General features: G+C 38.5%; 1 protein-coding gene across 3 annotated transcripts in view; it reads left to right on the top strand.

The window, feature by feature from the left end:
* LOC149150249 (Zinc finger C-x8-C-x5-C-x3-H type family protein) overlaps positions 1–22,772 on the top strand; it is a 375,155-nt gene extending 352,383 nt beyond the window's left edge. For all 3 annotated transcript variants that reach the window (XM_089441275.1, XM_089441274.1, XM_089441276.1), the window contains 2 exons: positions 21,959–22,147; positions 22,278–22,772. In XM_089441275.1, coding sequence (XP_089297401.1) covers positions 21,959–21,997 — 39 coding nt within the window. In that variant the 3' untranslated portion in view covers positions 21,998–22,147; positions 22,278–22,772. The remainder of the gene's footprint in view (positions 1–21,958; positions 22,148–22,277) is intronic.
* Positions 22,773–26,058: the final 3,286 nt, after the last annotated feature.

Raw genomic sequence — 26,058 nt, 5'->3', positions numbered from 1 at the left:
ATTTGGTTTGCCTGTCAATGAATTGTGCACCCTCTAGGAATTTCCCCCTGCTGCTTCCTCTAAGCAGCAAAATTCTCTCTTCTGCTTCAGAGCTTCTCGACTAATCACTCACGCTTTGATACCAAATGAAAATTCCATCTATCACAACAATTGAAGATTATTTTCACAAATAAATACTACGGAAAAAAAATAACATTGGAAATTGAGAAAATCTAGCACATGCACATAAAAACATGACATCGTTATTTCTGGACAAATGTCCCTGGAAAAAAAACCAACTTGGGAAAACCAGTGCAACAGTTGAGGGTTTTATTATTATGCAGTAGTGAAATTCTGAGTACAATTTATGGATGCCCAACTAGCAATCCAATAGCAAGAAAATTTGGCCAGATTATCCAAGGGAATTACCCTTCTTGCATAAGCAATGTCGGCACAACTTCCCTTCAGAAAACTCGTCCTCCTGGACCCTCTGCATCAGCGTCTGCGCAGTGCTTGCATAAACCCTTGGACGTCTAAGCCTAGAACTGCCTCTGATGAAGTCGTTTTGCATTTCTCTGCTGAGGAAAACGATTCTCTGACCCTCTGGAAGATGAATTGATTTTTCCTCCAGCAAAATCCAATTGCTTTTCTGAAGCAACTGCGTAGTTCTTTGCACTGCCTCACTGGGAATAACTTGACCTCTTGCTACTGCCTTTCCGGATCTGGGAAAATTCCTTTGGATCACTGTCCTTTCCCCAGCAACTCGCTGCTTGTACTCTGGAAGATCGAATTCTCCAAGTGTTTGTGGTGTGTTCTTCAAGTGCCCATCAACTTCTTATTATAATCCTCTGTTGGAGCACCAACGACTAAGATTAAAACTTAATCAAGGGGTAGGATTGTCTTGAAATCGATCCATGTGAGTTTCTAGACTATTCTGATTAATTAACCAATTTTCCTAAGTTTAGACTTGGGAAACATTAAAAAATAGCTTAATAATCTAATTAAGTCATCTCTAGGTGGAATTTCCATAAACGATTTCGAGGTTTTGGAGATGTCATGCATTCTAGCCTATCCACCAACTTTCGTGGCTAGAAAACATTTGATGCTACAATAACTAACACTCCCTCTTAGCGAGGACTATGTTCTAGTGTTGCACACCCTGCCACAACACTATGTCTTTGTATCATCTCCTATCACGCTGCTGATGTCTGGCCACTACTGCCCACCAACCACTACGCAACTCTGATGTTGCATTTGTGTTGCTGTTGACACTACCATACTATTGCCAACACTGCGACTCCCTCTCATTTGTTGTTGCTGCAACTATAACTACTGCAATTGAGAATCATTTGAAATACTGAATCAACTGTGCTCAGTATGATACCTATGTCTCCTGAGTCTTTGACTGCTACTGGCTATTGCATTGTCATTGAAGAATCTGAATTGTTGCCAATTGTACACCAGCCACCTGCACTATTGTCAACATTTCTCTGCATTCCTCAACATTTGACTGCTACTAGTCTGCAACTATCACTCTGGTACTGACTGCATCTACTACCATTGATTCATCCTACTACTGAATATTGTGGGCCCCCATATCCGGGTATCGATCCATGAGGTGGACTCTCGAGGACCCTGCCCAATCTATTTAGCTCTCTATAGCTACAATACCAAATCATCCCACCTCACTCCTAGAGGTATATCTGCGAATATAGAAAACTCTTCCTCTACCCTATAGGAAAGCTTGTCTATTTTCGCAGATGCTACCTATTGGTCCCCCTTTTCCTGCTTGTCCTTCTTCCTCTAGGGACATAAGTATTGTGGTGATCGAGCTCACAACATCTGAAGCACTTGACCTTTGACAGGTCCTTCTTTTTCTTCTTTTGCTCCCTCTGCCCCTGACTAGGACCCTTCGATGCTAGGGCCACATTCTACTCCTCCTTCACACCCTTCGATATGCTGCTACTATTGCCACTGATGGGGCTCTTAAGCAAAGCTTGCCTCATTTCCTCCTGCTGCAAATTGGCCTACATCCTATCCCATCTAGGTAGCGTGTGTCTGCCCAATATACTTTGGATGAAGACTTGCCAATCCTCCAAGACACTATTTAGTGCCAACCGTACTAGCTCTGATGGTTGAGGCGTTGCCCCAACAGCTACAAGCTAATATAGGACCTCCTGAATCCTGGTGAGGAATTGATCTATGCCTTCTCCCTTCTGCATCCTGATGCATCTGAGCTTTTCTTCTAGGAATATCTTCCATTGCTGGAAAGAACTTTGATATAGTGTGGAGAGAGCTACCCACATTTCTTTGGTTATACCTTTGTTTGATACATGTGAGACTATATGATCTCGGACTCCATCCAAGATCAACCACTTTGCCCTCGCCATCTCCTTCATGTATTCTTTGAGTTGATCTGCATCCTAGGGAATTACCACCACATTATCTATGTGGGCTTTCAAGCCATATTCATCTAGAAGGAAAGACATCCTAGCCTTCCAGATGACATAGTTGGAAGCTCCATCAACCCTATCTTGATCTCTAAGCCTTGTTGTGGCCATCTGTGAGTTTGTCAAAAACTACCTCTTTCCTAGCACTTGGTTGTTGGTTCTGCTATATGCATTCGCTTCTGGAGTGAGACAATCTGCACTTAGCTACTGCCAATCTACAGCTGGAAAATTGAACTTCTGAGACTCGAAGTTCCCCGAGAGAAATTTTCCCTCTGTGTGTGCTTTTCTCTTCCACCCGACACTGATTTTGTTGCTGCAAAACCCTCTGCATCCAACCAAGGAATATGATCAGCGAAAATCTAGGTTGTTGTTGCTTCCTCTGACTGATGGAATCACTATCCCAGGCAACTCGACTTTTCTGCCAACCTACAACTAAAAATCAAATTTCTGCCCCAGCAATTTGGCCTGCCTGTCAATGAATTGTGCAATGTCTAGGAATTTCGCTTCGCTGCTCCCTCTGAGTAGTGAAATTCTCTCTTCCACTTCTGAGCTTACCCACTGATCACTCACGCATTGATACCATGTGAAAATTTCATCTATCACAACAACTGGAGATTATTTTACTAATTGTTAATTTATTTGCAGTTTTCTATGGCAAATACCAAATAATTCACAATGTGATATACACAAATAAACAATGCGGAAGAAAAATAGTGTTGGAAACTGAGAAAATCTAGAACACATGTAAAAATATGACATCGTTATTTTTGGACAATTGTCCCCAGAAAAAACCAACTTGGGAAAACCAGTGCAACAATTGAGGGTTTTATTATTATACAACAGTGAAATTCTAAGTACAATCTATGGATGTCCAATTGACAATCCAAATTGTTGTACCTTAAGAAACCAATTTCCTGGCTGTGGAGAAACTGTGCTTAAGACATTAATGATTATTGTTTGTTGTCACTTATTTGTCACTTTATTGTTTGTTGTATTCTTAATGAAGGACTTGGAAAACTTGGTCTTTAACCCTTAATACATATGTGATCGGAAAATCTCAGAATGCTATTTGTTGCTAGATATAAATGATGAATGAAGAAAGCTTGAAGGAGAAGTTTAAGATAATATGCTGCTTAACACAGAACCTACTATCTGTCACTTAGAAGAATTATGAAAATGAGAATTGAATCATAGACAATATGCTGCTTGACACAGAAACTATTATCTGGGACCCTTGGAGAAGTTAAAGATAATATGTTTCCTTAAACAGAAACTATTATTTATAACTTAGAAAGGAAGATGAAAACTTCAAGTATAGGAGCGCTCTTTTAAGGGATTTTAACTTTATCTACATAAGCAAATAAAGACCCGCAGCTTCATTACTATACTTGAAAGAAGAAAACATAAGATAACACACGACAGAGAAGTTACAAAATTATACCCAACAATTCATGGAAGCTTTTGATTCTTTCATTAATCAATAGCTATATCAGGGATTTAGTGGCTTAGTCTCCAGGTTCTCCAAAATTCGAACCCCTTCTCTGTAAATTTTCCTCTTCTTATACATTGTGAAACAGTTGCTGATCTTTGAAACTGTCAAACTACTAAACTGCTTCCCTAACTATCTGAAGTAAAAACTATTACGAAAAATTACACAGAGGGTAAAAGACACCTCCAAGAATGTCAAATAACAAGAAATCACTGAACTAGAAGATGAGGATAACTGCTAGCTTGCTCTGTTAATTGGCCGTTGAGTTCTTCTGTATATGCTTTAAGAATTCTTAATCCGCTTTAACCATAATTAATTGCGTTAGACTTGGGTAAACCTGGGCTTACGCATGTATTGGGTGCATTTCAGTTGGCCAAAACATCAAGAAACTCGACCAACTGCCTTTTCTTCAAATTCGGCTTTAACATTGATTTTTTCCTTTACATGGCAAAATTAACGCAAAGCATGCAAAAGCGGAACTGAAAAAGAATTAACCCAGTAAAGAACTCCATCGGATCTGCTCGTTCAACGTTGCATTAACTTCCCATCGCAAATCGCAACCGGCCCATTTCAAATGATGTATCAACCCAATCTTTAACAATCTGAGACATGACGGACCCACTAGAGTTATTAAACGTAATACATAACAATATCGGGTCTGGAATCCCATCGCATATCACAATCGGCGAATGAACTAATCACATATATATAATATGTTATGCGATATGACGGACCTGCTGAAATTATAAAACACGATATATATATTTTCGGGTCCGGCCATCGCATATCGCAATCGGTGGAACCCAACGCATATGCATAAAGCATTATGCAATATCGCAGACCCGTCGGGCTTATAAAATGCAACATAGATGTTTTTGGATCTGCCTATTACAAATCGCAATCGGTGGAACCAACATCCATTGCTCTGAGGACCCACGGAAGTAATAAACGTGACATATAATCTTTTGGGTCCGGTCAGGGGTGATATCATATACCTGCTCATCGCAATCGGGAATCGATCATTCCTGTGGTAATAATATAATTGCCCGCTGCATCTTTGCGATTGCAATTAACTGCATCGCTTAACACACAGACATATATATATATATATATATATATATATATATATATATATATATATATATATATTTTGGTTATGGCTCCATATAACCATTCATAATATGATTTAACTTGGTCGCATGAGTATATCAGGGCCTATTCTTTTATACTTGTTCTTTTAGCGATTCCGCTATGCCATTATCATTTCTTCATCTTGCTTTTATCTTTTTTTTAAAATATTTTCAAGTGATTCTTGAATGAAAAATGAATACTACAGGCAACAAAAATGCATATTACAACATTTGGCTCCACCTGGGGATAGTGCTTTTGCCACAGAAGCACTATGAACCGCAGATTAGTTCCTTGTCCTCGGGCATGGATTCATACATTGCATTGCCAAACTTAATTGTGTAAAAAATTATACAGTGAACCGATGCCAATATCTGCAGTGATAGGATGCTTTTGCTTTGATAGCAAAATATTGAGAATCGTAGATCAGTGGCTTTAGTTGGGCATGGAGTCCAAAATTGTGAAAACCCTGAAATTTGACAAACTAAAATTTAACATTCCTAAAGTCTGAAACCTCAGCAAACCAGTTGGAAAGTCACCCTTATTCATCAATTAAGATTAAACTGAAGAACTGCAACTGGAAACCAAATGCTCAACACCTGAGCTTATTTATGTACAAGTTCCTACATATGTACATGATTGATTTCCATCAGGTGAAGTCAATCTTCCAATGGTACCAGGTTAGCATTTGGGTGCTTAATCTAGAAACATTCTGCCAGTGAATCTTGAAAATGCAATTCATCCTGAACAAAAAATAAACTATGCATAAAAGCAGCGCACAAAAAAAATTAGGAGTATATCCACAAAATGATATGTGTAGACTGTTGATAAATTCTTCCATGTAATCTGCCACAGGATCTTCAAAAGTATAATAAAAAATATGTTCTTGATCAGCTCCGAAAAAGAAATTCTCTATGTATGAAGGTTCTTGCTCGATTAAACCCTCTGTTGGGATAATATGTTCGACAGAACACTCAACAACATCTTTAAGAAAATGATCTATGTCACTTTCATGTCTCCTCTTTTCATCTCTAAGCTTTGATTGAAAGTAATTTGTAATTCTAACCTTAGGAAAAAGAAATTTTTTCACATCAATATATGACATATAATCAAGTTCAAATAGATTGTTTACCTCTGATCCATGGGCATCATTTTGTTCCTTAATGCAATGATATACAATCTCTTTATCAGCTTTTTTTTTACATGAGACATCCTCTTTTGCTATGATAAATGGCTCAATATATTGTTGTTCAATATATCCCACTTGTTGGTTTTTTCCTGTATGTTCAACACCCAACTGATGAGCTTGAGGAGCTTCATCCTGCTCCCCATTTAAACCATTTTCATTATAGATAGGAGGATCATCAAATTTAACAAAATAGGAAATCTAGGTATTTATTTGCAACTTAATTATTTCTTCCTCTTCTCGACTGCTGAGTAGAAATTCTTTATGCATGTTTGAACTTTCCTCCATTTGAATACTCTCTTGATTTGCTTGGAACAGAGTCAACCAATTCTCTGCTTGGGAGATTATTGGAGAGAAATGCTTTATAAACCTCTCCACACCATTTTGAGAAAATGATGCTCGATATGCTTGGAACATAGTCAACCAATACTCTGCTTCGGAGATTATTGAAGAGAAATGCTTTATAAACTTCTCCGCATCATTTTGAGAAAATGATTGTTCCTCGCTTTCACAGACTTGCTCATAATTAATCTAGCTATAACTTCTCTGAATGCTTGATATATTATCAACAAGATCATTAGTTTCCTCAACAGGATTATCTTGAGCTTTTAAAGTTTCTCTAAAATCATAATATTCACAACAACCTTAAAAAAGAAACTTGTGTGGATAATAAGTTCTACAATAAGAATTGAATAATGAATGGAAATATTTCAGAGATGAAATGCTTGAACGAGGCAGAGACTTGAACCAAACCCTAGGTTCTTGGTCCAAAGAAAACAAAAACAACTTCATCTTCACATCTTCATGAATGATGCTCCATGCATTCATGAAACTCTTGGAGATGCTGAGCTGGATCTTCATATTCCATTCTACAGAATTTTGGAAGATACTTATTCCACGCAGGCATATCATGAGGATAGCCGGTGATCCCAGTAAAATCAAATGGATCAAATTTATGGACTAAGAATGCAGGGAGAGCCATTAAAACCCAGAAAAGAAAACTTCAAAGTATAGTGGAGTTGCCGATCAATGTTGTAAGTGAAAATCACAAGTGTGAATGTACAACCAACTACTGAAACTTGTCATTCTCAAGCATTAGCTTCAAATTTAATAAACCCAAGGAAAGGTGCTCTTATTCAATTGCTTTTATTCAAAACAGCGAAACATTTTCTCCTCACTCAACAACCAGAGGAAAATATTGAAAACCCAGGGAAAAATGTTCTTCTCTTCTCTCCCCGGCAGCGACGCTAATTAATGTTGTACCTTACGAAACCAATTTCCTAGCTGTGGAAAAATTGTGCTTAAGACATTAATGATTATTGTTTGTTGTCACTTATTTGTCACTTTATTGTTTGTTGTATTCTTAAATGAAGTACCTAGAAAACTTGGTCTTTAACCCATAATACATATTTGACCGGAAAATCTCAGAATGCCATTTGTAGCTAGATATAAATGATGAATGAAGAAAGCTTGAAGGAGAAGTTTAAGATAATACACTGCTTAACACAGAACCTACTAGCCGTCACTTAGAAGAATTATGAAAATGAGAACAAAGTCATAGATAATATGCTGCTTGACACAGAAACTATTATCTGCAACCCTTGGAGAAGTTAAAGATAATATGTTGCCTTACACAAAAACTATTATCTATAACTTAGAAAGTAAGATGAAAACTTCAAGTATAGGAGCACACTTTTAAGGGATTTTAACTTTGTCTACATAAGCAAATAAAGACCTGCAACTTCATTACTATACTTGAAAGAAGAAAACATAAGATGACAAATGACAGAGAACTTACAAAATTATACCCAACAATTCATGGAAACTTTTGATTCTTTCATTAATCAACAGCTATATCAGGAATACAGTGGCTTAGTCTCCAGGGTCTCCAAAATTCGAACCCCTTCTCTGTAAATTTTCCTCTTCTTATACATTGTGAAACAGTTGCTAATCTTTGAAACTATCAAAATACTAAACTGCTTCCCTAACTATCTAAAGTAAAAACTATTACGAAAAATTACACAGAGGGTAAAAGACACCTCCAAGAACATCAAATAACAAGAAATAACTGAACTAGAAGATGAGGATAACTGCTAGCTTGCTCTGTTAATCGGTCGCTGAGTTCTTTTGCATATGCTTTAATAATTCTTAATCCGCTTTACCCAAGAAACTTGACCAACTGCCTTTTCTTCAAATTCGGCTTTAACACTGATTTTTTCCTTTACATAGCAAAATTAACGCAAAGCATGCAAAAGCAGAACTGAAAAAGAATTAACTCAGTTTAATAACTCCACCAAATCCGTTTGTTTAGCATTGCATTAACTTCCCATCACAAATCGCAATCGGCCCATTTCAAATGATGTATCAACCCAATCTTTAACAATCTGAGACATGAAGGACCCACTAGAGTTATTAAACGTAATACATAACAATATCAGGTCTGGAATCCCATCACATATCGCAATCGGCGAATGAACTAATCACATATATATAATACGTTATGCGATATGACGGACCCACTGAAATTATAAAACACGATATATATATTTTCGGGTTCGGCCATCGCATATGGCAATCGACGGAGCCCAATGCATATGCATAAAGCATTATGCGATATTGCACACCCATCGGGCTTATGAAATGCAACATATATGTTTTCGGATCCGCCTATCGCAAATCGCAATCGGTGGAACCAACATCCATTGCTCTGCAGACCTGCGGAATTAATAAACGCGATATATAATCTTTTGGGTCCGGCCAGGGGTGATATCATATAACTGCTCATCGCAATCGAGAATCGGTCATTCCTATGGATATAATATAACTACCCGCTACATCTTTGCGATTGCGATTAACCGCATCGCTTAACACACACACACACGCACATATATATATATATATATTTTGGTTATGGCTCTATATAACCATTTATAATATGATTTAACTTGGTCGTATGAGTATACCGGAGCCGATTCTTTTATACTTGTTCTTTAGCGATTCTGCTATGCCATTATCACTTCTTCATCTTGGTTTTATCTTTTTTTGAAATATTTTCAAGTGATTCTTGAATAAAAAATGAATACTATAGGAAACAAAAATGCATGTTACAACACAAACAACAAGAAATTATGGCCAAACTTATCTAGGGGAATTACCCTTCTTCCACAAGCAACCCCAACACAACTTTCCTTCAAAAAATTCGTCCTCTTGGACCCTCTGCGTCAGCTTCTACGTAGTGCTTGTGCACAAACTTGGATGTCTAAGCCTAGAACTACCTTTGATCAAGTCATTATGCATGTCTTTGCTAGGGAAATTGATTCTCCGACCCTCTGGAAGACTTTCCCGACATTTGGAAGCTAAATTGATTTTTCCTCCAACCAAATCGAATTGATGTTCTGAAGCAATTATGCATTCCTTTGCGCTGCCTCACTGGGAATAATTGGTTTGTTGCTGCTGCCTCTCCGGATTTGGAAAACTTTCTCCAGATCACTGTCCCTGCCCCTCACTTACTCTGCTTCTTCACTGAAGCTCGAACTCTTCGACAGTTGACTACTGCTACTCTGGAAAATCGAATTCTCCATGTGTCTCTGGTGTATTCTCCAAATGCCCATCGCCTTCTTCTTATAATCCTCTGTTGGAGCACCAACGACCAACATTAAAACTTAATCAAGGGCTAGGATCATCTTGAAGTCGATCTATGAGAGTTTCTAGACTATTCTCACCTTGACTTAATTAATTTTGATTAATTAACCAATTTTCCTAAGTTTAGACTTGGGAAACATTAAAAAATAAGTTAATAATTTAATTAAGTCATCTCTAGGTGGAATTTTCATAAATGACTTTTGGGTTTTGGAGATCTCATGCATTCTAGGCTTTCCACCAAATTTCGTGGCTAGAACACATCGGTGCTACAAAAGCTAACACACATCATTCATAGCATGTTATCATTTCCTCGAGCTTTGAGTAGCAATACAAAGAAAAATCAGGGCAAGGAAATAAGAGAGGTGGAAAACAAAGGCTAGTGAAACTCATGCATCCACGATTGCTCCCTCCTCACCAAGAATGTGGATTTCCTCATCATTGCTACCCCTTTGAGCATGGAATTTGGCCCTAAGACCTTCGTTTCCACTTCGTTCTTTTATTATTCATATGTCACCTATTGATTGAGGGATATAACGGGGACCTGTCTTTCCCTTTAGGGACTAGGAACACCTAATAGGGTCATCTATTAGCCACTCCTATCTAGGGAGGTAACACTATTACGTGATCAGAGCCCCAAATTTGGTAGGGAAGCCTCGTATGAAGTATCAATTTGCCCTTGAATAACAAGCTTGGTCCACATAGATGCACTCATGATTATTATACCTAATGGTGAAGATGTAGCACTGGACATTGTTTGTGATTGGCAAGTGGTTTTCATCATGGGTTGGGCAACTTAACTAGAGCCCAAGTCCACTAGAGGAGCATTATGATACCCTACAGGTGGAGCATTGAGAGCCATGGGACTCCTACCATTTGCAGAGCATCATTTTATTCCATGGTCACCTACAAAACGCCAGTAATTTGCACTTTGCCCCAGGTTAATCATGAGATGATGTACTTGGACCATTGTGCCCCAACCGACTTAGCAGTGATCACATGGTTTGGCAGTTGATCTGAGGCCCAGATGAGATTTGTCTCACCCCTTGAGACATGGGAGGACTAGTACCATCCCACAACTCTCAACATTAGAGCAAAATCAAGTTATTCTATTACCAAGAGACCCATGAGACCCATTTTGTGCCCCAAACACAAAGTTGGGGTCCACATGATGATTCACATAGAGATTTAGTGGCCAACCCCTAGATCATGATTTTTGGAGCCCTCTACACACACTTTGGCATTGGAGGAGCATAACACATGCTCTAGAAAGGCCTATGCATGCATGACATGAGCATTTCATGAAGAATTTCAACACCCACTCCGATTATCAGTTTTCCTTATCACTCCATGCATTTAGTTTTAAATCCAAGCATGATAAAATTCTAAAATCTGGAAATGACAATATCTTCTGAAAACATAAATTTAGAGATTTCACAACTCTTGAAATTGTAGAAATAAAACACAACAACATTATGACAGCCGCACAGAAAATAACACAGTGATTTTTGGTCAATGTGACCCTGGAAAAACCCCCTTGCAACTCTTGGGGAAAACCAGTTTGACAACTCTTCTTTATTTCTGAAAATGCTTTTACAGAGAAACTGAAATACAGTGAAAATTCTAGCAACCACAAATTACAACTTATCTCGATTTTCGTGCTTGAACTCTGCTTCGAAAATCGTGCCAATCAACAAATTGCCAAAACATAAATTTTTCCAGCAATAAAACAACATTAAATGTTGTACGGATTACCTCGAAAATTGTGCCCAGAACTTCTTGTATGGATTGTACGGATCGTATGGATTCCAGCAATATGATTGCCTCGAAAATCATGCCCGAAACTTGTTGTATGGACTACATGGACTGTGCAGATTTTAGCAATACGGTTGCCTCGAAATTTGTGCCCTTGATGTTGTCCCTCTTCCTCGATTTCTGTGCCTTTCTCCTGTTGTACGGTTTTGCCTTGGGATGCATGCCAATTAATGTTGTTGCCCAAATTTGCTGAAATGTCTTCTTGCTGCTCTCTTTCACTTTTTCACTGCTCAGAAATTTTCTCCTTGCTCTCTCTTCCCTTTCTCTCAAATGTTCATGAAAGAAATGAAATTGATATTTTTCTCTTGTCTTCTCCTTTTACTCTCTAAATGACCGTTTTGGGTTACCCTAAGATCTACTGGCTGAGATTCATTTAGATCTAGGGATGAGAATAAATGTGCATTTAATTCTCACTTTGTATTTTTTAACTCACCGACTTAAATAAAGACCCACTCAGCCTTTTATTTCCATAGTCACTTTTTCACTTTCTAATTCTTCATTGACTTTGATAAAGTCTTCTAAATTAGAATGTAACTTTACCACTTATAAAGTCAGTTTTAAATTAAATTGACTTTACCACTTATAAAGTCACTTTTAAATTAAATTGACTTTACCACTTATAAAGTCACTTTAGGAGAAAAGTACAAATAAATTTGGACACTTTTCCCTAGGCCAAAGGTCAAAGCTTAGGGAACCACTTGTCCTCTGGTACCCAAATTTTAACACTCCCTCTTACCAAGGAAAGTGTTCCTCACCACTCCCATCTTGTCTCTGAAGTAGACATGCTTGCCCTGTGGTAAGGCTTTGGTGAAAATGTCCAGTACTTGCTCATTTGTGGAAATGTACTCAAGCTTGACAACTCCCTTTTGGAGATAGTCTCTAATGAAGTGATACTTGACCTCAATATGCTTTGACCTGTCATGAAAAACTGGATTCTCCGTGAGTTTTATGCAACTCTGATTATCACAGTAAATTACTGAAGGTCTCAATGCCTGACCAAATAGACCAAACAACATCTTGCGAAGTCATATGGCCTCACAACTAGCCAAACTAGCAGCCATATACTCTGCCTCATCTAAGCTCAATGCAACTGACTATTGTTTCCGGCTGATCCACGACACAACTGGCGAACCCAATCTAAAAAAACACCCGAAAGTACTCTTCCTATCTGAAGCACAACCTACCCAATCTGAATCCGTGTACCCTGCGAGTCTCACTCCATCACCCTGTCTCACAGTCCCCTGCAAGTAACGAAGAATGTGTTTTTCAACCACCTAGTGCACTCTCGCACACACATGAACTGACTCATAGTGTTAACTGCAAAACATATATCTAGTCGAGTGTTGACCAAATACATCAATTTACCAATCAACTATCTGTATAGAGTAGGATCCACCAACTCGGAATCAGAAGCGTGAAGCTTCTTCTAGTTAGAGATCATAGGTGTAGACATGGGTTTGCAGTCCTCCATGTGAAATCTGCTAAGAATATCCACAATGTACTTCCCTTGTCCTAAGAAGAAATGTCGCTCCTCCTGCCACACCTCCAATCCCAGAAAATAATGTATTAAGTCAATATCCTTCATCTCAAACTCTAAAGCAAGATCTCTCTTGCAGCCCTCAATGAGTCTCTTTGCACTAGTGATGATCAAGTCATCAACATACAACACCAGAATGAGAGGCTCCTCACCCACCACAATGAAGTTTAGGTCCAGATCAACCTCACTCTTTTTGAAACCCAATTGTTGCAAGTATGTACCAATCCTCGAGTACCAAGCTCTAGGAGCTTGCTTCAGGCCATAGTGTTGAAGTTTCTAAGTCTACTTAGTTAGAAACCCTTCATGCACTTTATCTGATTTATTCCTACCTAATTGTTGTGTTACTTAACAAGTTATTTACAATGTAAATAACTTAAAATAAACACTAGTGTATGCTTAACATATTACAGATCAGCAATTAAAGGAAACAAAACAATCACACCATATGACATCGTTATTTTTGGACTAATGTCCACGGAAAAACCCAATGTGGAAAAATCGGTGCAATTATGAGGGTTTTCTTATTAAGCAATATCAGAGTACAATCTGGGTGTCGAAACTGGCCTACCCAACAGAGAATTCTCTTGGTAGTAATACCTCTTAGCTTCTGACAAATCTCCTGGCTGAAACCGCGGATAATCCTTCCAGAAGCTCCTCAGCACCAATCTGCCCCAGAAACCCCAGCGTCAGCCTCTCTCTAGATTGTGTCAACCCCTCTCTGCCTAGCGTTGACCCTGTGTCACCCCTTGGGTCAGTGTCAGCCTTAGGAGGCCCTACGTTAGCCTTCTGGCCCTCTACATCAGCAACACTGGCCTCTTTGAGGCTTTGCATAGCTCCCGGCTGCCTCTGCGTGGCCTTGCGTGAGCCCTGGCTGGCTCTGCGTCACTCTCCTCGGCTACTGCGCTACTCTCTTGGCACTATCTCTGCCTCTCTGTCTCTATGTACTCAATTCCCCTTACCTGCAACTCTCGATCACTAATTATATCTCTCTTAGCAAACTCCGCTCTAGAGAATAGAATGACTAATCACTCTGGTGTATTCTCCAAGTGACCCTCAGGCCTCCTCTTATACTTTTCCTGTTGACATATCAATGGCCGAGATTAAGTCCCTAATCAACAGCTAAGATTAGATTTGGTTTGATCCATGTCTTTTGGACCATTCTAACACAATTTCATATTAATTCCTATTAATATTTTATTTTCCCTAAGTTTAGACTTAGGGACTCCATTAAAAATATTAATTATTTTAATATCTCCTGAACTGTTTAGAATTTGCCCAAACCCTTTCTGGGTATTGGAGATCTTATGTGCCACAACCTCTCCACCAATTTTCATGGCTAGAGCACATCCGATGCTACCCCAAATCAACACATAGAGTACCTTTTTCAATCTGCATAAATGGGACTCCTTCCCATGCACCTCAAAGCCCTGCGGCTGCTCAATATAAACCTCCTCTTGAATGAAGCCATTGACAAATGTGGTCTTCACATCCATCTGGTGGATCTTCCAACCCATCTTCATTGCAATCGATATAATGGAGCGAATAGATGTATACCGAGCTACGGGAGCGAAGGTCTCCTCATAATCAACTCCCTCTACCTGTGAGAACCCTCTCGTGACAAATTGAGCCTTGAACTTCTCGATGTGTCCATCTGCAACATGCTTTATCTTGTAGATCCATTTAGAAGTAACCACTGATTTACCTTCAGGCTTCGGCACTACCTCCCAAACATCGTTCTTCATAATAGAAGAATACTCCTCCATCATGGCCTCTCTCCAAACCTGTTGGTTGGCTGCCTCCTCATAACTAGAAGGCTCAGACTCAACAATGCTTGTTAGCAATGCCATGTAACTACAGAACTGCTCAAGTGGTTTACTCTCTCTAACCTATCTCTTTGGCCCAGCAACTGATGTGGCCTCGCGCAAGGTATTTTGAAGCCACTTGGGCTTCCTCTTCCCTGAGCATACTTCTCCCCCCAGAGTGAAAGAATATTTTTCATCATGAGAACCTTGAACTCCTAAAGGTCGGGCAACTGACCTCATGCCTAAATCTGTGCCTCTGGATGCTAAAGTACGTGCGAACTATCCATTAGTGGACTACCTTGTGAACTTCTTTGTAGATTGCCTTGCATGTTGCCCGAAGAACCACCCACCTGACTCTAAGAGCCACTGCTCACTGATGGAATTGACACTGTAATTGATGTACCTCTTGATCCTTGACCATTGGATCCTTGTGACTAACTCAGCTGCTCCTGAGGGTCTGGTGACTCTAGATACTCTAACTCCTGTGACCTCCTGAAAGCTCTCTCCTCCTCGAACTTCACATCCCGCCTGACAACCACTTCCCTGTACACAAGAATATAAATGTGATAAGCTTTTAAGGTCTCATTATAACCCACAAAGATGCCCTTGTCTGTAGTGGGCTCTAGCTTGGTCCATTTCTCCTTGGGGACATAGGAATATGTAAGGCACCCAAAGATACAAAAGTGCCCAACATCAAGCTTCTTCCCAGAAAGAGCCTCCTTCAGAGTCACATTCTCCAAGGCATGATGTGGACTCCTGTTCTACAAGTACACAACAGTGTTGCAGGCCTTTGCCCACAAAAATAAAGGTAACCTTTGATCATGAAGCATGGCTTTGGCAGCCCCTATAATGGATCTGTTCTTTCTCTCTGCAACCCCATTCTGCTGGGGGTTGTAAGGAACTGTGAACTCCCTCCTAATGCCTGCCTCAGCACAAAAGTCATCAAACTCACCAAGGGTATACTCCCCTCCACTGTCCAACCTGAGGACCTTGATCTTCCTACCTATCTTGGTCTCCACAAGAGCTTTGAACTCTTGAAACCGCTTGAAGACCTCACTCTTGGTCTTTAAGAAATAAATCTAGGTCTTCCTGGAGTGGTCATTAATGAATAAAACATAGTACTGATAGCCACTTAAGGATACATGAGACATCCGACCACTCACATCGGTATGAATCAAGTCAAGGATCCCGGTCGCTCTATTGTCATTGTTGGGAAAAGGGGATCCAGCAAACTTCCCCATAGCACATCCTCTGCATAGATCAAGGTGATCAGAACTGAAATCTGGCACACCGTTGGTGATCTCTCGCAATGTACTCAAGGCCCCATGATACATGTGCCCCATCCTATGATGCCAATCTCACACAACTCTAAATTGCTAGATCTGTTGTCGGTCCTGTCTCAAGTGCTGCTACTCAATGCCATCAGGGGTTGGAATGAGAACCTGTACACCTTGGCATTGCGCACACTAGTCACTCTAGCTGAAGACGTTGGATTTCCCCTAGGATATATAAGCACCTGCCCTCTCCTGAACAACACATCATACCCTCTGTCCTCAAGTGCTAAGATGGATATCAGGTTCTTCTTCATTCCAGGCACATATAGAACATTTGACACTTTCAAGGGAGGTTTGGGTCCCCTATCAAATGTCAATGTCCCCACACCAACTGCTCTAACCATACTGTCATCACTAGGTACTACCTCCATATCAGTATCATCCTCTGAAAGCTCTGAGAAGTACTTTCTGACTCCTGTCATGTGGCGGGAAGCGCCACTGTCAACATACCAAATGCTAGATGATGCTCTGCTAGTAGTAGAGAGTGCACACTCCCTTTGAACCTGTATGGTAGGTGATCCTGCACTAGTGGCCTCACAAGCTATGAACCCAAACTCCCAATCAAAGCTCTCTGAGAAGCTCTCTATCTCTGCAGAAGCTGCCATGGGTTTGTCTCTCCCTTTCTTGTTCTTCTTCTCTGGACACACAATAGCATAGTGTCCCAACTTTTGAAAATTCCAACATTTGACTTTGGAATAGTCCTTCTCCTTGTTCTGCTGCTTGCCTTTACCTTTGCCTTTGCCTCCACTATTGGAAGCTTGCTTCTTTGCTCTGCCCTTCTTACTTCTTGCTAACAATGCCACATTGTCATCCTCCTCCACTTGTTTGGCTACACCAAGATGGTTCTTTCTGATCTCATTCTGAATGCAATCATCCCACAACCTCTCCCAATTGGGAAGGTTTTCCTGTGCAACAATGCCATCCACAAAATTCTCCCAAGTCTTGGGAAGACCATTCAAAGCAATCCTCACCAACTCAGTGGGTGCAATGATCTCACCTACGACTGCCAACTCTTCTCTCATTGTAGTGATCTTTGTGAGGTATGTTGTAGCACTGTCAGTCTTAGCCATTTTAATGGCCTTTAGTTCCTCCTTTAGGACCATTTTTCTTTTTTCATTTGAGCTTTGATAAAGATTGATCAAGGTTGTCCACATCTCATGTGCATAAGTCTTTCCTCTCACATGAGGAATGACATGATCTTTGACTCCTTCCAGAATCAATCATTTTGCCTTAGCATTCTTTTTGTTAAACTCTGCCAACTGTATAGGGTCGGCATGTACTGCTACTGGGTTTTGTGTGATATTTACCATAATGCCCAAACTTCTGCTTCCTCAAAGATGCTCTGGATGCTCTCCTTCCATGCATTGTAGTTGTTCTGCCCATCCAACCTGTCTTCAACTCTCAAACCCAAAGACTTGTTTCATTGTCCTACCAAACTGAAATTTTCAAATCTGTGGTAAAGGTTTCTGTTTTCTGTGTAAAAATCAGTGTGTTGTAATTTTCACTTTGTTGTCCCAAACTACACTTTTCAGCCAACCAAGCTCCGATACCATGAAGAATTTCAACCCCCACTATGGTTATCATTTTTGCTTATACTCCATGCATTTAGTTTTCAATCCAAGCATGATAAAAATTGTAAAATCTAGAAATGACAATATTTTCTGAAAACACAAATTTAGAGATTTCACAACTGTTGAAATGGAAGAAATAAAACACAGCAAAATTATGACAGCCACACACAAAAAATAACACAGTGATTTTTTGTTAATGTGACCCTGGAAAAACCTCCCTACAACTCTTGGGGAAAACTAGTTTGAGAGCTCTTCTTTATTTTTGAAAATGCTTTTACAGAGAAATTGAAATACATAGTAAAAATTCCAGCAACCACAAATTACAACTTATCTCAATTTTCGTGCTTGAACTTTGCCTCGAAAATCATGCCAATAAGCAAATTGCCAAAACAGAGTTTTTTCCAGCGATAAATCAACATTAAGTGTTGTACGGCTTGCCTCGAAAGTCATGCTGATAACCTGTTGTTCGAACCTTACAGATTTCAGTAGTACGGTTGCCTCGAAAATCATGCCCAGAACTTGTTGTATGGATTGTACAAACTGTATAGATTTCAGCAGTTCAGTTGCCTCAAAAATCATGCCCAAAACTTGCCTCGAAATTTGTGTCCTTGTTGTTTTCTCTCTTCCTCGATTTCTGTGTCTTTCTCCTATTGTACAATTTTGCCTTGGGATGTGTGCCAATAGATGTTGTTGCCCATATTTGCTGAAATGTCTTCTTGCTGCTCTCCTTCACTTCCTCACTACTCAGAAATTTTCTCTTTGTTCTCTCTTCTCTCTCACAAATGCTTATGAAAGAAATGAAATTGATCTTTTTTTCTTCTCCTCCTTTTACTTTTTAAAATGACCTTTTGGGTTACCCTAAGATCTAATGGCTGAGATTCATTTAGATCTAGGGATAAGAATAAATGTGCTTTTAATTCTCACTTTCTAATTTTTAACTCACCCATTTAAATAAAAACCCACTTAGCATTTTATTTCCATAGTCACTTTTTCACTTTCTAATTCTTCATTGACTTTAATAAAGTCACTTTTAAATTAGAATGTAACTTTACTACTTACAAAGTCACTTTAGGAGAAAAGTACAAATAAATTTTGACACTTTTCCCTAGGCCAAAGATCAAAGCTTTAGGGAACCACTTGTCCTCTGGTACCCAAATTTTAACATTTTAGCCACTTTGTGGGTTAATTGTTATGTTTTTACATTGGCTATGAGGTTGGCTTGCAAGCTCATTTAGTATTTTCCGGTTATTTTATAACTGGAGGGGATTTTAGGCTCAAATTACTAAACTAGAGATCACTGGACATGTATAAATGAAAGAGAGGTCATTTCATCTTTCATGATCATCAAACTTGTGAATTTCAGACCTCTTAGAGAATTCACACTTGCGTCTTGTTGGTGATTTTGGAGATACTTGGATGCATTTTGATGTATGGAAGTCGATTTTGACATTCTGGAACTATTTCTTGGTCTAATGGATGGATATTCTACATGTTATCTTGTAAGTGCCTATTGTTGAATATTATTATTTTGAATTGTCTAATGTATGGAATTATGCTTCTAGATTATACTTGTTTGTGCCTTAATTTGTTCAAAAATAAATTACAAAGGCTATCTAGTTGAGGATTGCATATGTTACACATTGTATAACACGTAATGAATGTTCTTAGTGGAGTACTTCTTGTTATTCTCCATAAAATTCCATTATACCATTAAGTGGATAATTGCTGAAATTTGATAGCCAGTACATCAAATTTGGACTTCCTTGGAAGGGAATTAGGCTTATCTAGTACAACCTTGACTCCATATCCCCATAGGAAAAGGCAGTGGTTCAATCACTTAATGATCAACCTTAAATTTTCTCCATAATTTTCTCTTCTCAAATTCCGTCATTTTAAGGCTAGTGCAAAAATCTAGAGCTTGGAGCGAAATTTTAGGGAGTAGGATTTTTGGTGATTTGAGAGCCTGAACATCAAGAGATATGTCTAGGCTACCTAACCTATCAATTTGGCGGGCATCCACTCATTTCATCCATAAAATTTCTTGCCCTAGATGTTGCTCTAAGAGGGAAATCCTAGCTTCTTTTCCCCTCAACTTGAGGACTTTCTTGAGGGTTTCATGAGCCTTGGCTTAGTTGAATATCATTGTAAGAAACCCTTTCCCTCAAGCCTTGACCTTGTGAATATCTATCACCTTCGAAAATCTCAAAACCGCTAGGCCTTGAGCCTTCTTTTCTAGGGTTTTTCTTTGAGAGGGTTTTGCTTCTTTTAAGCCTTGAACCGTTATTGAGCCTCTCTCTCAAATGAGCTCTAGCTTGATCACTTTTTGCCATATGCTTAGCATATCTATTTTAAGTGATCTCCTTCCTATGGGACTCCTCCCATTGGTGAAAGTTTTTAAAGACAAGGGGATTTGGTTGAAGTAACATTGGGCCTCTACCCTATTGTTAGCATTTTATCTAGCTTTTGTTTTGTAGGGTTTCCCTTTCCAAGGTCAGCTAGATTTTGTAGTAACAAGAAGCATGCACCTCACCGTAGGGGACGCATCCCCATGGAACACTATAATTTTCATTAGGCCATGTCCCTAACACTAATCTCCTAAGTGATGAGTGGCTAGGGTTAGATTCTAACCCTCAATTGAGATCAATAGTAAAGATTATATCTTATTCGCTAAAATAAATTAAATTTATTTTTTGTTAGAAACCTTAGCTTGATAACCAACATTAATTAATTAATGTGATTTTCCTATGTTAAACTTGAGAAAAAAAATCATAACGGTCAGTTGCTCAACATAAGCAAGTACCTAAAGAGGCTTTTGGACATCTCCTATATGCTAGAGTATTGGCACCTAGCCTATTCAGCATCACCTGCCCAAACCATCAACATCAACAATTTCTGTAAAATTTGGCCAGAGCTTGTGCAATAGTAAAGATTAGATCTTATTTGCTAAAATAAATTAAATTCATTTTTCATTAGAAACCTTAGCTTAATGACCAACATTAATTAATTAATGTGATTTTCCTATGTTAAACTTGAGAAAAAAAAAATCATAAAAGTCAGTCGTTCAACATAAGCAAGTACCTAAAGAGGCTTTTGGACATCTCCTATATGCTAGAGTATTGACACCTAGCCTATGCAGCATCAGCTGCCTGAACCATCAACATCAACAATTTCTGTAAAATTTGGCCAGGGCTTGTGCCTGACAAAATCCTTTTTTATCATGCCATTCGTGAGCAGCAGGCCACAGAAGCAACAGAACCCTGGTGGATGGCTTAACAATATTTCAGTCTCACCAGTGAACCAGGGACCCGTTGGCCATACCTATAGTTTGAGTAAATTATCTTGTAAAATGTAGTTAGGAGCGGAACACCAGGAACTGCACAAATAAGAGAGATGCAAGTTAGTCTAACTGTACAAGTTAAGATTGAAATGTGTATAGGAGAGTCGTATTAATATCACAATATGGAGGTGTAACTGCAGTACGTTGAAAATACTTGTCAGAAAAATTTTGGTAAGTCGAAATGATTGTCTGTCAATTCTTCTTTCCATTCCTGTTTGAGGTGCTTTTGGGCAGTTTCCACTGGGTCAGGTTGGCTCTGATAGACCCATTCTGTTGCAGTGTCATGGCCACAAGTGGAGTGTCAGTTTTTTAGCAACATAACATAGCTAGTGTTCTAGGGTATTCTAGCCAAAATTTGACATGAGGACATTTTTAGTTGTTTTTCCTCCACTTTTGTTTTGGAAAATCTATTACAAGTTTGGGTTGAATTCTCACCTTTTATTTAGGTAGTCTTTATGTAATATATGTCCCATATCCTAAACTATTAGTCAACCAGAAAAAGTATGGCATTTGTTCTTAAATCCATTATGATAGGGGATGACTAATTTGATTCGTTGGAAGCAATCAAATTTGTAATAAGAAAGTGTAAATCACTGAGATTTGTGCGTTTTGTGATTTGTAAGTGTGTTTCAAGTAACTGTCATAATGTTCCACTGCTAATATATATGTATATATATTTATATTTTTCCAGATTCCAGAAGATGAACCCCCACCATATGCACTGAGATGAGCTTTATGAAGTCGTTAACTTGTTTATTAAGGCAACAATACTACTGGTGCCAGGACACTTGTGAAGACTCAAGAGAAGATCTAGTATTCTTCTTGTGCCCTATGTATTCGTCGTAACAGGAAGGAGCAAAACAATCTCTCAGTGAATATGGTAAATCACTAGTTTTCCCTGTTGTTGTTCATATATTTTGAGGAAATTATTTTAAAATGTTTTAGTCTGCTTGTTTTTGAAGCATGTGAAAATTTTCATGATCGTTTCTGATTTTGTAATATTTTATCAGGTTAGTTTATTGAAATTGGAGGATACCGATAATGGACATTTCCTTGAGCAATATGTGGAAATAAGAGATGTCATGATTTGCTGTGGAGCAGGGAAGATGTGGAGTTTTCTTTTTTCTGGTCTTTATATGTGAAGATTGAATGTTTGTGTGGAGAGTAAGTGGAATCATAACTAGAGAAGAAAAAAGCAATTCCAGTTTGATGTTCAATGGCCAAGATTGCAGATCCTCAAGGATAGTCCTGACTCCTAAGGCCTCTAAAATATTGTGCACGAGGATGAATTTTTAAGAAATCACAACTTTAAAGGCTGTTTTATTCTGCTTGTATTCTAGGGGAGAATATTTACTTATGAAAGTTTTAAAGGGGTCTTTCTTTGCCCATTGTTTTTAGGTACTGAATCTGAAAATTTAAGGGGTATTTGTTAGCCCATTGTGTTTAGGTATTGAATCTGAAAAATTATCTAATAAATGAAGCTGTAGAGGTTTGAAAATTCGACCTACTAGAAAAGTAAAACAGATTTTGCGCAAGCTCTCATTGATCATTCTCATTCCTGTGGCCACGACACATTTTCATATGGGAGAGAGCACACTATTCTCCCATTTTTGTAAATGAGCAAACTAGGAAACCTTTTAGGCAGTCGGAGTTAACTTTCAATGTCATTTGGCATGCATCATATGATACCTATTGGGACTAGGGTGCACTGACTGCCTGCCCCTCCCTTATGGCATATTATGGTAATATCCTGTTAAAAGAATCATAATATCTGCCCAAGTTACCTGAATATTCACCTTCACCTCTAGGAGAGACTGATACATCTCCAATGAAGCAACCAAAATATCTAGTCGCCTCTGGGAGATACTAACAGATACCTGACTAAATAGATAGGCATACATCCCACTGGAAGATGCAAACAGATCCCCAAGTAGTAACCAAACTATCCACTCTCCTCTTGGTGATGCAAACACAGACACTAAGCATTCACCCTCGGGGAAGCTATGCAAGTATTTGATGCTAATACTAGGGCTTGGCTAATACTATCATAACGAGTGTGCATGATATTACATAATATAAAACCATTTTCTTTCGTTTATCATTGGAATTTAGCTATAGGTCATAAAAATTAGATTAAAATTCTGATTGATTTGAAGACTGTTAACGTGCCTTTGTGAGGAAAAGATTAACTCTATAAAGGAGGATATTAGGATGTTGTTGAGACATAGATCTCAATTATCTCTGCTGGGCACATGGGTCATTGTATTTGTGGTCCTCATGTATGATTAGCATTGTTGTGCAAAAAATGATGTCGATGAGACATCAATGTCAATGATTTACTTCGGTGATATACACCATTGCGTTTGTAGCTCATGTATTTTTTGCATCCTTGTTTGAGAAATGTTGTTTTGATATAGATATCAATTATCTAATTTGCATATATGGTCATTGTATTTGTATCCTGGTGTATTTTTAACATTCTTATGAAAAATAATGATTTTGTGAGATGTAAATCAATTATGGACATATGGGCAGGTTACCTACCAAAATGGGTATTGCAATCAGGTGCTTATGCTTGTTTGTTTTTGGCGTTTAGTATGGATAAAGGGGTGATATGGGAGAATGACTAATCTTGACTATAAATTTGTTTTCTCACCTTACCAGGGGGGTTAATCTTTAGCCATAGTCTAGTGGGACCCTCCTTGAGGCCTTAGGGTTATAGGATGGGTGCTACTTGGAAAAACCGGATTGAGATAGTGTGTCAATTATCCCCTATATTTTAGTTGACCCTTTCCATCATACATTACAAGCCCCATATCTTGCCTCCATTCTACGAGCCTAACTTGTCATTGGTTCTTTGGTATTTGGCACCCATATGTTAATACTCCTTGAGTAGGGCTAGAAAACTATTTCCTTAGAGGTTGATGGACCTAAAATAATGAAAAAGAAAATCATGGCCACAATAGAACAAAATCAAGAAATTCAAGATGTAAAAGATGGTCGAGACTTAAGTTAGCATGTGGGAAAAATCCTAGTGAGCTCTACCCTTCTAATTGGCCATCACTTGGTTCCTGAGCACATGATGCTCCATTACATCAAGAGGAACCATTGCATGTCCCAAACCCTGATGAGCAATGCACTGACTCAACTTAAGGGGTAATACAAATGTTGCGTCTTGTGACTTTTTATTAAGTGTTTATTAAAGTTCTATAAGCCCTAAGCATCTAACCCTTGAGCTATATGTGGTAATACAAAGCATTATCAAGAAGTAAAAGGTGCACAAGAGATGGAAAAATCAAGTCGAGCAGGGTAACTTATGCCTCCATGATTTCTCCCTCCTTACATTCATATACTTTGGACATCGATGTTGATTTTTTGTGTGGCATCGAGAGGTATTCTTGCATGCTAAGAGGCCTCCTAAGTTAGCCTAGAAAAATTATGGAAATTAAACTAAAATAAATTATATTTTTGCAATCACGTAGGCTCAAGAACTCAAGTCAACTCCACCATGAAAGTGTGTGTCCCTTGCTCAAACTTCACCCATTCGATATATATATATATATATATATATATATATATATATATATACACACACACATGATCTGACGCTTCATTTCATCACTCGCTCATCATCATCATCTCTCTTTTAGTTTAGAATTTCGGATTAACCACAATCGTTTTGTAGGGATGTCCATGTTTCAGGTCCATAAGTTGATCCATCATCGGGACATAAAAACCCCAAGGGAAATAACGTCGAGAGAACAATATAAATATGAATATGAGAAGCAAAAGAATAGAAGAATGTCGGCTCAGAGATTAATTAATTATTATATTTATTTTTATGTTTTGAAATTAAGAAGACCCTAATAATATAAAACTAAATTAGTGTTAGTAATAAGAAAACCCTAATAACATCATCTCTCTTATATCGCAGACACGTGTGGGAGCAAATAGAGGACGAATTGACTAAAGTTTGGATTTGGATTTTTGCACAGATTTTTTAGACAAATAGAATTGTCAGTTTGTTGGGTTTTCTCCAAGTTTGTGTTTCCCATGAAAATTTTGTTGTCTCTATTGTGCATGGTTTCCTTTTTATGATCTTTATTGTTTTCATTGCATTTACTGTTGATTTTTTGTTTGTTTGTATTGCTCAATGATATTAGTAGCATTAGATAAGTTGTTTGAATATCATTAAATAGTAATTTTCAAATTAGAAGATTGGTTTCTATTGTACATCTTGTAGAAAAATTCAACAATGGACACCCCATCAGCTAGTCCCTTTGACCATGGCAGTTGCCCATGAAACCTTTCCCCTTCATTCTCATGCATTTACACTAACATCTATTGATTAGGGAGTTGACCTTGGAATTGTCACTTCCACCTAAGGGCTAGGAGCACTTAATAGGGTTGACCATTAACCACTTCTATCAAGGTAGGGAACACCTTTATGGGAATTAGTCTAGTTAGATATCGGAAGGTGAGCCTTGTTTGAAGTACTAGATATCGGAAAGTGAGCCTTTAACATTCAAGTTTTGACCACCTAGATGGATACATGATCTTAGTCTCCGATGGTTGGTTTCTTTCACTCGAGTCCATGTTTTTTTGGTAGGTGATCCACAATAGTCCAGCCCTTGAGGGCACCCACTCTACATGTGTTGAAGAAAGTGTAACTACGTTTGGTATTCATAATGACATGATCTTTGTATTCGATGTAATAAGAGGAAATAAATTATTTTTGTAATCTTGCTTCATGGGTTTCATGAGCAAGAAGTGTCACTAGGTGAAAGACTT

This window comes from Pinus tabuliformis, chromosome 9 (assembly GCF_031772625.1).
Source record: "Pinus tabuliformis cultivar Carrire ecotype Pingquan chromosome 9, CPIR1, whole genome shotgun sequence".
Taxonomy (NCBI): Eukaryota; Viridiplantae; Streptophyta; class Pinopsida; order Pinales; family Pinaceae; genus Pinus; species Pinus tabuliformis.
Note: the sequence above shows the minus strand (reverse complement) of the source record. Positions and strands in the feature narration are given on the sequence as shown.